General features: G+C 53.8%; 4 protein-coding genes across 4 annotated transcripts; 1 reads left to right on the top strand and 3 right to left on the bottom strand.

The window, feature by feature from the left end:
• Positions 1-249: 249 nt before the first annotated feature.
• On the bottom strand, positions 250-4,846 carry VPS10 (Vacuolar protein sorting/targeting protein 10; the record flags this gene model as incomplete). The annotated part of the gene is made up of 2 exons (XM_032029915.1): positions 250-889; positions 945-4,846. The coding sequence occupies 2 exons, from the start codon at positions 4,844-4,846 to the stop codon at positions 250-252; spliced, it is 4,542 nt and encodes a 1,513-aa protein (XP_031890399.1).
• Positions 4,847-7,043: 2,197 nt separating this feature from the next.
• pym1 (Partner of Y14 and mago) lies at positions 7,044-7,661 on the bottom strand (the record flags this gene model as incomplete). The annotated part of the gene is made up of 1 exon (XM_032029913.1): positions 7,044-7,661. The coding sequence occupies one exon, from the start codon at positions 7,659-7,661 to the stop codon at positions 7,044-7,046; it is 618 nt and encodes a 205-aa protein (XP_031890604.1).
• A 2,215-nt stretch (positions 7,662-9,876) lies between these two features.
• CGGC5_v001058 (Calcium-transporting ATPase 2) lies at positions 9,877-13,587 on the top strand (the record flags this gene model as incomplete). The annotated part of the gene is made up of 3 exons (XM_032029912.1): positions 9,877-12,621; positions 12,699-13,084; positions 13,131-13,587. The coding sequence occupies 3 exons, from the start codon at positions 9,877-9,879 to the stop codon at positions 13,585-13,587; spliced, it is 3,588 nt and encodes a 1,195-aa protein (XP_031890603.1).
• Positions 13,588-15,466: 1,879 nt separating this feature from the next.
• Positions 15,467-16,413, bottom strand: yabJ (2-iminobutanoate/2-iminopropanoate deaminase; the record flags this gene model as incomplete). The annotated part of the gene is made up of 6 exons (XM_032029910.2): positions 15,467-15,583; positions 15,643-15,846; positions 15,906-15,919; positions 15,986-16,122; positions 16,186-16,307; positions 16,354-16,413. The coding sequence occupies 6 exons, from the start codon at positions 16,411-16,413 to the stop codon at positions 15,467-15,469; spliced, it is 654 nt and encodes a 217-aa protein (XP_031890419.2).
• Positions 16,414-16,676: the final 263 nt, after the last annotated feature.

The following is a 16,676-nucleotide window of genomic DNA, read 5'->3' as shown; positions in this document are numbered from 1 at the left end:
GTTTGAAACGAACGCTCAATGGTTTAATCGCAATGCCTGATAACGTACAATTGTGTTTCCCTCCCTTTCTAAGCAAATCTACCCCTTTGGGGTCTCTCCGACCTTTCGCCGCCTTTCCTAGCCTCACGCCGATCCAAGAGAAACAGTAGTTTGTGTCACAGTATCGAAAGTCCTGCCCTATGTCTCTCAGGCGTTTTCTCCCAACCGGGAACCCGAGCTAACCCTTCAGTCGTCGTTCATGAAAGCTCTCTATACCTCATCGTCACTCTCGTCGCCCAAAAGCTCGCCTTCGTCGTCGTCTACGACGGCATAGTCGCCTCTGCCGCGAGCGAAGCTATCCCTTGTCGTGAAACGCCTGTTGCCCCTTCCGGACAACCAGCTGCCTCCTCTGCTGCCGCTGCTCACCCTCTCGTAAGCAGAGGTGGCGCTTCTCCACACGGCGGAAGCGACGAGTGGCAGCGCGGAGACGACGGCGACCGCGGCCGAGAGCGCGATGACGGGGTACTTGACCCACGGCGCCTCGCTGTCCATGCTCGGTGATTCTCCCAGGCGGATCTGGCCAAACTTGCTATTCCAGTTGTTGTAAACCCACCAGCCGATAGCGGCTGCCACTCCAACAGGAATGATGACGGCGAAGAAGATGGCCACTCCAGAAGTGCCACGGCGCCTCTCGAACTCGTCTTCCTTGCCGGCGCAGGCGTGGACCTGAGACTGCTTGTCGAGCTCCTGGCCACCAACGCAGGTCGTGAGAGGAATGCGGCGGTATCCCGTGGGCTCGTAGTACTCGACGGCGTCGGGGTTCTCCTTGCACCATTGCTCAGCCGACATGGGCTGCTTGCCAGGTACAAGACTGCACTGCTTGTGATTGTCCAGCTCGAAGTTGTAGTCACTATTACGAACGTCAGTCAAATGTCAGATAGGTTATCAATTCACTTGTAACTCACCATTCAAAGTCAGGTCGTGTGCAAGTGCAGTTTGAAATCTGGGGGAGGCGTTCGACGCGGCCGTCGTTGAAGCAGTTTCGGTCTTCTCTCTTGCGCAGGTACTCCGTGACGTGACCAAAGAGGCAGTTGTCTGCCTGCATCGGGTGCTTGGGAGACCACGTGTAGTAGTCGGATTCACCGTTCTTCTCATACTTGCACGGCTTGTCGGTCAGACTAGTGAAGTCAATGTCGACGGTGAACATCTCATCCTTATCGGACTTGCACCAGAGAAGGAAATTGCGCGACGATCCGGAACGAACAGTCGTGATATCCATAATCTTGACTTCATTGTCGTCGAACTTTTGTTCCTCCCAATCCTTACCTCCATTCGTGGAATACTTGAAGACATTCGACTTGTTGGGGGTGACGGTAGTATAGCGCTGGACAAGGACTATGATGGAGCCTTGGTCGCCGTATTGCCATGTCCAGACTCCCTTGGCCACGCTCTTCCAGGTGATACCAGCGTCCGTTGACATGAAGGTATCAGCATCCTTGATGCTACCCAGGCTGGAGCCGACGTTGCCATTGCCGAACATGACACCGACAGCAGTCGCAGCGGAGAATGTCTTCTTCTTATCGGTTCGTTCCGTGTAGTGATGAAGATGAAGGGCGCACTTCTCGTCACCCTCGTTGCTGCTGCACTCGTAGTTCTTATCCGCCGCATCCTTGCGAGGGGGTGGCAGGAAAGCCCACTGAGCACCATCATTGTGGCTGATCTGCGTGTGGACCTTCTTCGGCTCGCTCTCCTTATCGGAATTGATGACTGTGTTGATGAGCGCGACACCCTCAAGACCAGCAATCTTCTCGAAATCGACGTAGTAACTGTCGTCGCAATTGACCTTGGCGGCGCTCTGTACGTACGACGTGCCGTTGGAGTTACTCTTGATGATGCTTCCGTACCGGCGGCCTTCAGCGGACGAAGTGGCCACGAAGAGGTTTACAGCATGCGTGGAGCTGTCAAGAACAGTGTAGGCGTTCTTGTGTCCAACCTTGAAGTTGACAGGGAAATGCGCTTCGGCATATGTCACTCCATCCAAACTGGCATATGGCTTCAGGTCGTCCTTCTGCTTATCCTCGACAGCAACGACAATGAACTCAGCCATTGTGGCAAAGTCGCTGACATCCGATTGGTGATACTGCTTGTCCTCTTCGAAAAAGTCGTTGCTGGAAACAACCACCTTTGGTGTGCCCTTGTCGTTGTTCTCCTCCTTGTTGGCCAGGCAGACAATCTGGCGCGCATCGCGGAACTTGTAGGCCGAGTTTCCAGTGAACTCGCACTTGCGGACATAGCGAAGAGCTGTGTGCCAGTTGTCACCACGATCCTTCGTGATGGATGCCTCATGCCAGCACTCATCCTTTTCACACTTCTTACCAACCCAGATCAGCCAATCCTTCTTGTCAGGGTGGAAGGACAAGGGGCTGCCCATCTCAGTATCGGCTTCAGTAGGCGCGTCAAAGTGGTGGAAGTGTTCAGCATGGTCGATGGTGTACATGACCTTCTTTGAATCAGTCGTGAAGAAAACGGTGTCCTTAAAGTGGTTGTGCGGGTAGATTCCGTAGATCTTCTCGTCCTTGAGAATAGTATCCCAGTCCTTGCCGTGGTTCTTTGTCCGCCAGATGGGTGCCGACGGATCGATCTTCATCTGGCCGCTGCTCGTATACTCAATGGGTCGAACAATGATTGTTTCGTCAGTCTCCTTGTTCGTCTCGCCCCGTTCCAAGTAGAACTTCTCAAAGTCGGTCTTCTTCGTGTCGAAGGTGTGCTTGATGGCCTTGACTTTGCCGTCGACGGGTACGCTAGGACGCGTGTCCGTATCACCGCACTTTCGCTCGACGGGGTCATCCTTCTGAGCGCCACTCTTACGCTTGCAAGTGTTTCCAGGAATCAAGCGCCAGCCAGAAGTGCCCTTAAACGTGTCCTCCGCCTTGGCGTTCTTGCATGCGCCATCAGGCTTGATGATAGGCCCGGCAATCTCGCACTTGCCCTCCTTCCTTACAAAGTTGTAGTCGCACTCGAAATCGGCATCCGTACATTCACAGTCCTCCGTAACCGGGACAGGGTCCTTGAATTCCTGCTTGATGAAGCAGTCGGCGGTCTTCTTGCGACGTCGGTAGGTCTGCTTGTGGCCCATCAAGCAGGTCGGCTTGCCGTTGTCGTCGGGACGAGCGTGCCAATCTTCCATATCATCATCTTTGCAAGTTCTCTCATGCAGGCCCTCAAAGTCAAGTGCGATGAGGTGGAAATTGGGGTTGTCGCCGCCGCCGGTTCTTCCAACAAGCAGGAATTTGAGACTGGTCGAGTCCTGGGTCGTGGTGAGGAGCTCAGGCTTGATCTTGAGGTCATTCGGAAGCGCGACCTTTTTCCAGCTCTCGCCGTGGTCGAGGGAGTAGCGAACCTCCGAGACATCCTCCTTGTAGGAATCCTTGACAGCCACCAGGATCGAGCCCTGGTCACCGAACTCGTACTTGTGGGGGCCATCCAAAGCCTTCTTCCACGTCACTCCGGCATCGTCGGATACGAAGACATCGCCCTCTTCGAACTTGCCCAAGGACTTGCCCGTGTTTCCAATGCCGAGAACAAGACCAGGAGCGGGGCTGGAAAAGACTCTGCCAACGTTGTCGAGGTCCGTGACCGAGTGCAAGTGAATGTTGTCGCTGCCGGCCTTGAGCTCGTGGAAGTTACGGCCGTCGTCAAACGTGATCTTAGTGATGATCTCCTTTGCCGCCTTGTGGTTCTTCTCCACCTCCTCAGCGTTCTTGACGACATTGACGATGAAGACACCCTGAACGCCGGTAATCTTCTCAAAGTCAACATGGCCCCTCCTATTACGGTTGGTGTGCTCAATGTTCTCAATGAAGAAGGTGCCGTTGGAGTTACTGGTAAACATGACGCCCATGGGGTTTGAAGTTCCGGTGTTGACCACGTCGACCTGGATGCTGTAGTTTGTGCTCTCCAAAACCGTGTACGCATCCTGGTTGATCTTATGGCCATGCGCGGCGGGGAACATGGCGCGGTGCCACTTGATCGTGTCGTCGGTGACGAACAAGGCCATCTCGTCGGTGTTGGGAGAAGAAGTCGCAACCATCAGGTACTTCTTGACAACAGCCAGGTTGACGACGCCCGAGACGCCCTTGTTCGTGTCCATGTTGGGCTCGAACTCCTGGATCTGGTTGCCCTTCTCTTCAAAGTAGTTATCCGAGGCGAAAAGCCTGTAATCGTACTTTGAAGTCGAGGATTTGTCGAGAGCGATACACAGAATGCGCTGCTCATCGAGGTCTTTCTGGCCGGTGGTGAACATGGTGGATGACTTGGCCCACCAGCACCCCACGATGTTGTTGCGCAGGGGCTTCGCTTTGCTCTTGAAGTTGTCCGTCGTGTACATGGCGACTTCCTGGCAAAAAATGCCGGCGCATTGCATACCACCGAAAATGATGCGATCGGGATCGCCGGCATGGAAATGGAGGATGTCGGCGCCCTGGAAGAAACTCTTCTCGATGACGCTGTCGAACTCGTTCCAGGTCTTGCCCTTATCGGTGGTCCTGTAGTGCTTGTTGGTCTCGGTAAGGACGTAGGCGCGGCTCTTGTCGAATTCGTGCATCACGAACAGCGCAGCTTTGTCGTCGGGGATTCCCTTGACCTTGTTCCATGTAACACCTGCATCGTCGGTTCGGTAAATGTTGCGTTCGGAGATATCGTGGTAGAGGATAACGTCGGAGTCTTCGAAGTAGCTGAGGCCGGCGGGCGGGTGCTTGGTTGTGGTGACGCTGATTGTCGGATCATCCCTCGCGTGGACGGCTGCTGTCCAGGTAAGGACAGACAGCAGGATGCGCCAGGAGGCTGCAGCCTTGCCCCCTAACCTCATGTTTGGAGCTGTGTCGGAATCGTGGTGTTCATCAAAAGAACAAAGTGGCTGGATGGGATGCGAAGTCGCAAGTGTGAAGGAGGCAGGAATTTCTCCCGGTGTTGATGGGGTTTGCGCAGGGAAGAAGTGGTTCGGGCCAGCCCAGCAGCAATTGATTTACGTGGTGTCAAGACCGATGATGGTTGGAAGGTCGTCGAAGTCAAAGAAAGGTCCGGAGGAAACGTCAGCGTAGGAGGTATGTTTCGCACGCGAGTCGGGTGGCTAAGCTTCAGCTCCACCCTAGCTTTGACGCCACACCAACGCATCAGGAAGCATGCACCAGGGAGGCCCCGGTGCTACCGACGGATCACGGTGCAGCGCCTGTCGGCCCCGCCCCCATGCACGGCGACTTTTAATAGAACACCGACTGCCAACGGCCTGCCGGTTTCTTTTTTCTCTGAGTATTATGCGTCGCGGAACCAACCTTCGTTGGTGATATCTCTCTTTTCGGATCATGAAGATGTGATGTAATCTCCGCAACATTCAGCCGCAGCTGGCGCGCTGTGAAATCCCAACAGACTCAACCCCCAACGGCCCCCTCGATTGTGAAGCTGAAGAGAGGGCGCACCACATAACTGAGACGCGTCACCTGGGGCAGGCATCCACTTGCGTTCTTCGGCGTTTGACTGGCCGGCAAACATCGCTATTGAAAATGTGCGAGACCTAGTAGCAACTGAGATGGAAGAGAAAACCGAATGGCCTCCAGTCCGGGACGTGACCACGGATCAAGGTCGGTGCGAACCGCCGTGCGCTCCTCACACTGTCTCGGAGAGACTGGACGTGGCCGTTCTCGCAATGCAACCATCCGGTGGCCACTGATGCTGCCGACTACCTATCCGTCCTCGATCCATTGTTCTCTGGCTCCCATTTCCACGTCCAATGAATATCACTTCCGCTCCGCGCCGTTACCTGTCATTTTGCACGTCATGGCAGAAACAGCAATATGCGCGGCCCGCCATTCATCGCCGAAATGAGACAAAGACGGTGCTCTTGACATTTGGTAGTAACCCTCAAGATGGGTGATTACCCAACACCACTCGTCCTTCATATGCAGTGCCCTTACATCCTGGCAGTTGTGGTAGACCATCTAGCTATACTTTTCATTTGGTTCTTTTCTGGTTGATGCGCGTGAGAATTCAGCATTTCAGTTGAAGAAAGATTCAAATTCACCCCGATCTCAATAGCAGCGGGGACTCTCATGCAGGTCTGGCCCAAGCATCTAATTGCCGATTGAAAAGAAACGTGGTGAATCAGCCTCCAGGCCACGGCGTCAAAGCTGCTCATTGAATGGACCCTGGTGTGCTCGGGAACTCCACACTTCGCGGGTTTTTTTTCGAATTGGCCCACCGATCCAACCGGGGATCTGTTCCCCATCTCCCGCCAGGCCATCCGACCGGGATCCGGATGAGACGAAGCCATCCGGATCGGCGTCGTGGCCCGCAACCTTCAACCCCGACGACAACAAAAGATAATTCGCACCCGCAACGTTGCAACAATGCGTGTTTCCTGTTGCATCGAAGATATGCACGCAGAAGATTGAGACGCCGCCAAGCTTCTAGCAGCCTCTTCATTCAATGTGTGTTGTTTGAGGCAGCCCGACGCACAGGAACCTTCCAAGAAGGCAACGGTCACATAATTTTAATAATTATCATCGATCAAAGTCTCGTCATTATTAAGCTTGCGGTCTCGGTGCCCGCATATCTGGCTTGTCTTTGGATACGCATTCGCCGTGCGTTCAGAAAACTTTTGAAGTGAACAACGCCAGGCTGAGTCTCGCAGCTCTGAATGACTGCGCTATCTCGACGACAACCATACCATTCGTGGCCGTCTCTAGATGGTGCCGCGATGGTCCACCAAAATCAGACACATCGGCAGTTGGTATGGCTGCCAATGGCGGTGTCCTGTATCCTTGCGACCCCAGGGGCGATGCGCTGCGTTCCGTGTCCAATGCCTTAGGATGGCTGTCAATTGCTTCTTGCAAAGTCCCGTTTCTTTTCCAAATCGTTTTGCTTGGGAGGTTCGCGACGACATCAGACGCACGGCATAAGGGCGCGGATATGGCGAAAGAATCCAGCAGAACGAATTATGCATGGATCTTCGACTTTGTGTGACTTCCTAGCTTTTGGCAAATATCGAGGGGTTATGGCTCAAGCACCGGTCATGCGTCTTTTGCGTTGTCGTCGGCCGCCGAGTCTCCCGCATCTGTCTTCGCCTTCGGCTCGCCATCAGCGTCAAATCCAAGAGCGTCCAGCTCCCGAATAAGCTCGTTGATCTTGATGACCTTGGCAATTTGCTCGGGCAGAAGCGTCTCTCCTCCTTCCTTCTTGTTCTTGAGGTCTTTCGCCTGCTTGAGCTTCTTCTTTATGTTGCGGGCCTTCTTCTCTCGCTCCACCTCAGGATCAGCCTCCTCGGCCTTGGGTGGCTCATCGGCAGTCTTGGCCTTCTGGTCGTCGGCTTCGTCTTCGTTGCCGGCCTTGGCCTTCCTTCTTGCCTCTCGACGCTTGGCATTCTTATTGCTAGCAGCTGAAGATGACGCCTCAGGCTTGTCGTCTTTCAGGCCGGCCGCACCAGGGATGCCGGTTCTCGTTCCGCGATCACGGAAAGCAGCGGCAGTGCGGTTCTTGTAGACCTCAACATCCTCAGGCGGGCGGTAACCGGGGCGGATCTTGATTGCTTTGCGGGTGCTGCCGTCGGCTCGCACGGATTCGGGAATCTGGCGCTCGCCTGCATCGTCGGTCACGATGCCCGCGTTGGAGGGTTTGGGTTCAGAAGGCATGTCGTCGGGCACGTTCGTCCGGATTCGCGTAAAATCGATGTGATCGGCGATAACCCAACAGCTTCGCCGGGCGCACTCGGTAAGGTACGCTTGGGCGCCGAACAAGTGAATCGGTATGTCGCGAACAAGAGCTGTAGCCAATGTGCGGCTGTAGCTGTGTCAAGTCCGCCAGATGCTGGTAGCTGCGGGCAGCTCGGCTCGGTTGGGCAAGTGTCGAATGCGGTTGGATGCGGCAGATGATCACAGCCTACCGCGGGGCACACACGGTCGCACCTTGTTTCTTTCCAGAACTACCGCTGCAGCTGCAGCTTTCGGGGCAGTTTGGCAGTTGCAGACAATACAAGCCAGCAATCGGATGCAATGCAGCTGATGGCAGGAAACAAGAGGGCGACAAGCTACGTAGCCGTGGAAAGGACCTGTTTCGATTTGGCAAAAAGAAGGTGGGAGACGACGTCGAAACAGCCCCTCCTCGTGCACCGCGCACAGACCATTCTGGGGTCTGAACCTTCTTGCTCACCGCTGGGCCATGATTGGCCCGGGCCACGACCATCCAATCTGGCGGATCCAGGAACACTGGACGAAACCACGGGCACGTACCGCCACAGCTGTGAGCTTCCATTGACAACAGCTGGGTGCGGCGGGGAGCACTCGGGCACTGGACTCTCTCTCGCGCTCGCTCGCAACCCTCTCATCTGCGCTGGAGGAAAGCGAAGCCAGGTCGGTATGACGCCACGTGTGTCGCCCACTCTAGCCGGTCAGAGCTGCATTAAGCCGGCGTATCCTACCCTCTCCTTCGCAAACAAAGTCAAGTACCACACCGTCAGGCACTCTCCCGTGTCATCCCAAATTTCAAGGTTGCCACAGAATCCATGCCCCTGTGCAGCCAGGCTTTTTCCATTTTCCCTGGTCTATCGCCCTCGGTCTCATACGATGGGCCTTGGCACGGAGTAGTCTTCGACAGGGTGAGGTGGCATATGGGCGACAACGCAGAACTCCGCTCCGCCTGGGGTTTGGCGAGGCAGATTCCTGGGTACCTGTTTCAATCTGATTGACTGTACCATCGTTAGGTTCGTTGACCCGAAGCTCTATTTAAACATCAGGAGCCGCTACCAGGCCGGGAAGGCTCGTCCATGGCTTCCTTAGTTGGCCCTGCGCAGCAAGTGGCTTTCACAAGAGCGCCTCTCTCACCGACACACTCCGCAGGACGAATAAAAGGCGTTTCGTCGGTCAGCATGACGGGACACCTGCATCTGCATGGAGGCCGCACGAGTGCACCTCTCATGTCTGTCAAAATAAGAGTGCGCCGGCTGCCTCCAGTCCCAAAGCCTCATGCTGGACACAGTCTATCTGGGGTGGCATTGCGAGGTTCCAGACGATTTATGGTCTCAGTGAAGAGATGAAAGGAAGACTGGTTGATTAAGGGATTCGTCGTCATCAATGACACGCAACGCTCCTCGTAACCGCCCTTGGCAAAGAGACAAGCTTCGTCCCGTCAGGTTCAAGCTTTGCCTGGCACAGTCCGCGTTTGCCAAGCCTTAGGCGACATGCTGGTCTCGCTCTCATCAAACCACCACCTCTCGCGCAACACCCAGGCAAATTTGCCTGTTTGGACGAATTGTCATAGCCCTGCACGCTCACTCTTGGCACTGACCTGGAGGCCTGTTTCTATCGCCTGTTTTGTGCAATAACAACACATACTCTCCGTCATTGCTTGTTTGACGAATGATGTCGGTAGGTTGCCTCTTCCCCGAGGGCCGCGGTACACCATACCTAGATTATGCAAGGCAAGAGCCAAGGACCTGTCGGAGATTTTGGGGCCATTAAGATTCAAATTGAGTTTGTTATGGTTGAAGGTGTTCTAGTGGGCAACATCAGGCACAAGCTACCTTAGGTATACAAGGGAGTTGCTGCCTCTTCCTCACTTCCTCCTTGCCTCCCTTACATGCGTTTGCTTAGTTTCCGTACTCTGCTTCCTACCCCAACAGTGAGCAGTTCTTGCAGTTCCTTGAGGCATTGCCTCGTCCACCACTTCTTTAATAAGCCTCCTTCCGAAGAAGGAAACAATACGTATTATTGATCTAATTCATCTGCCAAGCTGCTACGCCTCCAACGTCTCATCTTTTCTCCCATCGACAGCAGCATGAGAAGTATTTACTGAAGCCTCTTACATCTCCGTTAATCGATACATCAACACTACGAATAGACGCTATTGAATATGGCGACGCCGCCAGAGAAAGCGACGACGGAGGCCCAGCATGCCGACAAGGGCATCGACGTCGCCGACAAGGTCGAGCATAGCAGCGAACACCATTCGGAAGATGTCATATCTGAGAAGACTAAAGATCACCATGAGTCACATGGCTTCCACTTGGACACGGCGGACGCGTTGACGCCGGATCGTGGCACTGAGGACATGTTCAAGCCCAAGAATGACAAGTTCGCCTTTTCTCCTGGCCAGCTCTCCAAGCTTTTGAATCCAAAGAGTCTCAACGCATTCTATGCACTGGGTGGTCTAGCTGGCTTGGAAAAAGGTCTTCGAACGAATCGGAAGGCGGGCCTGAGTGTCGACGAAGATCGCCTGGATGGCACAGTTTCCTTCGAAGAGGCTGCCACCAAAGGAGCCCCCAAGTATGGTGCAGCTGGCAACAATGTGCCCGAAAAGGATCCCAACTCAAAAGGAGACGACTTTATCCCCCCTCCGCCAAGCGAGTATACCGGGGGTTTCTCGGACCGGAAAGTCGCTTTCAGAGACAACCAGCTGCCAGACAAGAAGCAGACATCGTTCCTGCAGTTTGTCTGGATCGCTTACAACGACAAAATTCTGATTTTGCTGACCGCTGCTGCTATCATATCCCTCTCTCTTGGCTTTTACGAATCATACGGCCCGACCCACAAGGAGGGTGAGCCACGCGTCGACTGGGTCGAGGGCATGGCCATCGTCGTTGCCATCGTCGCCGTCGTCTTGGTCGGGTCAATCAATGATTGGAACATGCAGCGCCAGTTCAACACTCTTAACAAAAAGAATGATGACAGGACCGTCAAGGCCATCCGGTCTGGGAAATCAGTGGAGATACCTGTTCATGACATCGTCGTCGGCGACGTCGTGCACCTCAGCACTGGCGACGTCGTGCCAGTCGACGGCATTTTCATCGACGGTCACAGTCTTAAATGCGATGAATCGTCTGCCACCGGAGAATCTGATCTTCTCAGAAAAGTCGCAGCTGATGAAGTCTTTGAAGCACTGGATAAGATGGCGCACGGAGGTGCTGCTCGGCCTGACGTCGAAAAGTTGGACCCCTTTATCATTTCCGGCAGCAAAGTTCAAGAAGGAACTGGAGTCTTTTTAGTCACAGCTGTGGGTGTCAACTCATCGTACGGACGCATCACGATGTCTCTGCGGACCGAACAGGAAGAAACACCTCTTCAGAGGAAGCTCAACATTCTTGCCGACTTCATTGCAAAAGCCGGTGGCGCTGCCGGTCTTCTGTTGTTCGTGGCGTTGTTCATCAGGTTTCTCGTCAAACTGCCGAATAACCAAGGGACGGCCGCTGAAAAAGGCCAGGAGTTCATGAAGATTTTCATCGTCTCCATTACTGTTGTGGTGGTAGCAGTGCCGGAGGGCTTGCCGTTAGCTGTTACCCTGGCTCTTTCCTTCGCAACCAACCGCATGATGAAAGACAACAACCTAGTTCGAGTTTTGAAAGCTTGCGAGACCATGGGAAACGCGACGACGATTTGTTCCGACAAGACTGGGACACTGACCCAGAACAAGATGACGGTAGTTGCGACCACTCTGGGCAAGAGCGTCAGCTTTGGCGGCACAGATACTCCGCTCGAAGAGTCCAAGGAGGGCAAGGCTAAGAGCAGCAGCTCTAACGGAGCACCCGTGTCCTCAGTTCGGAATGTTCCTGTTGCCGATTTCACCAAGGATCTCAGCACGGAGACCAAGGGCCTATTAATTCAAGGCAACGCCGTCAACTCCACAGCCTTTGAAGGTGACGAGGATGGAGAGAAAACCTTCATTGGATCCAAGACAGAAGTCGCCCTGCTCTCCTTTTGTCGAGATCACCTGGGAGCAGGTCCTGTCCAGGAGGAGCGCGCAAACGCGAACATTGTGCAGGTCGTCCCCTTCGACTCTGCGGTCAAGTACATGGCTACAGTAGTCAAGCTTGCGGATGGGAAGTACAGAGCGTATGTCAAGGGTGCGTCCGAGATTCTCTTGGACAAGTGTACCAAGGTGCTCGAAGACCCCAGCAGTTCTGAGCTCAGAACTACAGAGATCACGTCAGAGGACCGCGAGATGTTTTCGCAAACCATCACATCGTACGCCGGACAAACACTTCGAACTATTGGTTCTTCGTTCAAGGATTTCGAATCATGGCCTCCGAAAGATGCCGTCTCTTCTGACGATCCCCGAGCGGCAGACTTCAACAAGATCCATGCAGACATGACTCTGATCGCCATCTATGGTATCAAGGACCCTCTGCGCACGACTGTCATTGACGCCATCAAAGACTGCGATCACGCAGGTGTGGTGGTTCGCATGGTGACTGGCGACAACATCTTGACCGCAAAGGCCATTGCCAAGGAGTGTGGGATCTACCATGCTGAGAAGGGTGGCATTGCCATGGAGGGACCGGACTTCCGCAGGAAGTCAGATGAAGAGTTGAAGGACATCGTCCCGAAGCTCCAGGTTCTTGCTCGCTCCAGCCCTGATGACAAGCGAATCCTGGTACACACTCTTAAAGAACTCGGGGAAACGGTTGCTGTTACTGGAGACGGTACCAACGATGCTCCAGCACTCAAAATGGCAGACATTGGTTTCTCTATGGGTATTGCCGGAACGGAGGTTGCGAAAGAGGCCTCGGAGATCATTCTCATGGACGACAACTTTGCGTCAATCGTGAAAGGGTTGATGTGGGGCAGAGCCATCAATGATTCCGTGAAGAAATTCCTGCAGGTACGTTGCTATTTTTCTTTCGTGTCTCTACTGTCTGTCGTCCCTATTGTCGTCCCTGCTTCTAACCTGAGATACAGTTTCAACTCACTGTCAACATTACCGCTGTTGTCCTGACCTTCGTTACTGCGGTTGCCAGCGAAGATCAAGCTTCTGTGTTGAATGCCATTCAACTGCTCTGGGTCAACCTCATCATGGACACTTTTGCCGCCCTCGCGCTCGCTACCGACCCGCCAACGCGCAGCGTGCTCGATCGCAAGCCAGAACGCAAATCTGCTCCTCTCATCACCCTGAGAATGATCAAGATGATACTTGGCCAAGCTGTGGTCCAGCTGGTCGTGACGCTGGTATTGTATTACGCGGGATCTGGCCTAGTCGATGTCTTGGAAGGACAAGACAGGGCAGTGAAACTGAACACGCTCGTCTTCAATACCTTTGTGTGGCTGCAAATTTTCAACGAACTCAAGTAGGTCACAGCACTCGGCGATTGAGTACATGCTAACGCAAAATAGCAACCGCCGCTTGGACAACAAGCTGAATATCTTTGAAAACATCACCAAGAACCCATTCTTCATCGCCATCAACCTGATCATGATTGGCGGGCAGCTGCTGATCATTTTCGTCGGAAGCGATGCTTTCAAGGTTGAACGATTGACTGGTAAGGAGTGGGGCATTTCTATCGGTCTCGGTGCGATTTCGTTGCCCATGGGTGTCTTGATCCGTCTGCTCCCTGACAACTGGGTTGGCGCATGTATGCCCTGGTTCATCCGTAAGAAGTGGGCGCCAGAAACCATTTCAGAGAAGCGGATGGAAGAGCATCGCGACTTTGTCGAGGGCAAGGAAATGCCTCTGAGAACGCTTACCGGTCTTCGCGGTAGGAGAGCGGAAACACATATCCCATTCCGAAAGAAGATGCACAACGCCAAGGAGCACGCCAAGGAGAAAGTCACTTACCTTGCACATAAATAATCTGCAGCTGCGTTAGTTAGTTAGGTTTCATTGGAACAAGAGGTTTGTTAATAACGTTAATTCAATTAATTCTTGCAAACTGGACCAAGATGCGTCTGGCGATTATTTAAAAACCACAGGCTGTTGAAGATTGCATCCATGGCCGTGAGGAGCGCTGTCCAATCCAATCACATCAAACGTGTACTCTGCCATGAGGTTTAGTTGCGATGTAGCAGGCCAAATGACTCTGAGGCCTGGTGGTCCTGTATTTGTTGTTTTCGACAGTCTTCGACGACCCGTGAATGAAGCCCGATCAGAGGCGACAAGCAGTGATGGCTTGTGATAATGTGGCTGACGAGGGTTGTGCTGGTGGTGCTGGTGAGGCTTTTCTTGACTTAGTCAGCTGGAGAGTCCGTTAGTCCAAAATAGTGGATACCAAAGTAGCCAATCAGAAGAAAGGCAATTCGGCAAAGCTGGTGCTCCCGGAACATCGCGAATTTCGTCAGGAACCTCACCTCCGAAAACCATCTGATCACCCTCCCACGACTCTCGCCTCGCCGACCGCATCGAAGCATCCTCGTCCTCCCCACACGAAGTGCGATTTGACAGACGACATTCAAGATGGTAAGGCTTCCGCGCCCTTTGTTGCGCCCCCGCGACCGCAATTGGCTAATCGCTCATCCTTTCTCCGTAGGCCGCCGCACGACCTTTCTACACGCAAGTCTCCCTCCGACCCCTCCGACCCCTCCGACCCCGTTCCGACCGACCAAGACTGCCCGAATGAACGCCGTGATGACTGCGGAACTTGAGCTTTGCTGACTGTGGGGAATTAGCGCCCTGTTCAAGAACAACTTCTCCATGCTTGGCTTCGTCTTCGCGACGGGCTTCGCTTTCGAGATGTAAGGAACCCCGAAACCCCCTGCCGATTTGAGACGACGCTTGGCCGAGGAAGGTGATGACTGTGGAGGAGGATGTCGGGTGGAAGGAGCAGACGGAGGAGGCATCAGGGCGGCGAGGAGCGAGCGAACGTTATGCTGACTGGTCTACTTTGCGTAGGGGCTTCAACGGCGCGATGAACAAGTACTGGGACTACCTTAACCGCGGCGTAAGAGAAAACCCCTCCCCGTCCTCATATACTCTTCTGTCCCGAGCGGGAATGCTAACGCATGTGGGACAATAGCGCCAATGGAAGGACATCCGCGCCAGATACGTCGAGGCTGCCGACGAGGACGACGAGTAAACGATGCCTGACCGGGATTCTTTAACGATTGGGTTCGCGCTGCTTGGGGGTTTTGCCTTTGAGGGCTATGGTAGAGTGGAGGATTTGTACCGATAGACGGAGGGGTGTGTAGAGCAAGAACTACCTTTCTGCTTATTATTCACTCAAATGAGGTTCTTTTTTGTGTTGATGCAGTGGTTGAGATGAGGGATGCGGTGTTGCTTCGTGAAGTCGCACTCTGGGGGAGATGATGAAACGTATTTGTCTCAATGAATCGAAGAACGGCACCGGAGTGGTATTCCTCATGTGGTGAGGTCGTTTGAGTTGGAGCACTGGATCAAGTAAGACTGAGGTCTGTGGAACTCACGTAGCTTGAAGTACTGAAGACGCAAGTCATACGCGAGATCCTTGTCAGAGAATCGATGTCAGAATGTCAACTGTTCAAGTGGCACTGGAACTTGTTCCAACGTAGTCAACATTTCGCCCTTTGTCACAGCGTGTCCCGTCCCATTCATAATCTCAACTCAGAAGAAGAAGGGGACGTGACAATGGCAGGCACAAAATTCATAGCAGAGTCATCACCGATGCATGATTGAAAGCCATAGAAAAGACGGTGAAGCAGGTTTAACAGTTTTGGTTTGGGTCTGTAAAGTTACTACAATCTCCGACCTCGGAAGGCGCTTAAGGGAGGGCAATAGCCTCAATCTCAACCTCGACGTTCTTGGGCAGAGTCTTGACGGCGACGCAGCTGCGAGCGGGCTTGTGGGTGAACCACTTCTCGTACTCGCCGTTCATCTCCTGTATACGCCAGTCAGAAACTGCAGGTTTGGGGAAGGGAGGGGGCCGCGTAAACTTACGGCAAAGTCACCCATGTCGGCGAGGAAGATGTTGACCTTGACGACCTTGGCAATGGAAGAACCGGCCTCCTTGAGGACGGCCTCGAGGTTGGAGATGCACTGCTTGGTCTTCTGGGTGATGTTGCCCTCGATCAGGACGCCCTCGGGGTTGAGGGGGATCTGGCCGGAGCAGTAGATGGCGGTGGGGGTCTTGACGGCCTGGGACTGCGGCGGTGGTTAGCTTTTCACAGGGGGTCCAATTGCTCGTGTGAGTGAGCTCATACGTAAGGGCCGACGGCTATTTCAAATGATTGTTGTCAGTCAATTGAGTCACATAAGGCGAGGGCATTCAGAAAAGACTCACGGGCCGGGGCGTTCTTGGTGAAGACGATGGACTGGTCAGACATCTTGACGGAGTGGATGCTAAACGGCTGAGCGTGGAACTTTGTGAAGACGCGGGTTGAGGGACGGAGGGCACGAGAGGAAACTCTGGTGACGGATCTGAGGAGCGAAGAGGACATGAGGATTGAAGAGTGGAAGGAGGAGGGGCAGATTACTACGGACCGTGGATTGAGCGCGCGCCTTTGGTGAGGATTAAGTTGGGACTTCCTAGGCTGGTCGGGCGAACCCCGCCGTTGCGCCCTCCGTTCTTCGGCGTCGAGGCCCGGGCGGGTAGCAGCGGGGTCCTGTTACCTCTCGTCGGAGCGGCTACCCGACCGAGAGTTTACGTACAAAACTGTCGATTGCGCCTTGTCTGAGGTTCGTCAAATAAGGCACAGGGCAGTTTTGCATGTAGAGGGGTTGATTGCACAGTATGTGTATTACATAGTGGACGAGGAATGACATGAGCTAGAGAGTATTAAAATGGACAAAGTTCCTTCACCCAACATTGGCCCGTGATAGGTCAATTGCATCATATTCCAGCTGAATTGCTGCGTCAGGAATTGAACTCGATTCAGCAAGTCCTTACTTTCGCTAATCACATTGTTCTCTCCGAGCAAACACGCGGGCGTAGCCACAGACTGCGCGTACAATGCGTCGGGTAGAGTGCCGTC

Source organism: Colletotrichum fructicola (assembly GCF_000319635.2).
Source record: "Colletotrichum fructicola Nara gc5 chromosome Unknown KSG_Nara_v1_contig01, whole genome shotgun sequence".
Lineage (NCBI taxonomy): Eukaryota > Fungi > Ascomycota > Sordariomycetes > Glomerellales > Glomerellaceae > Colletotrichum > Colletotrichum fructicola.
This window is presented reverse-complemented; position numbering and strand designations above follow the sequence as displayed.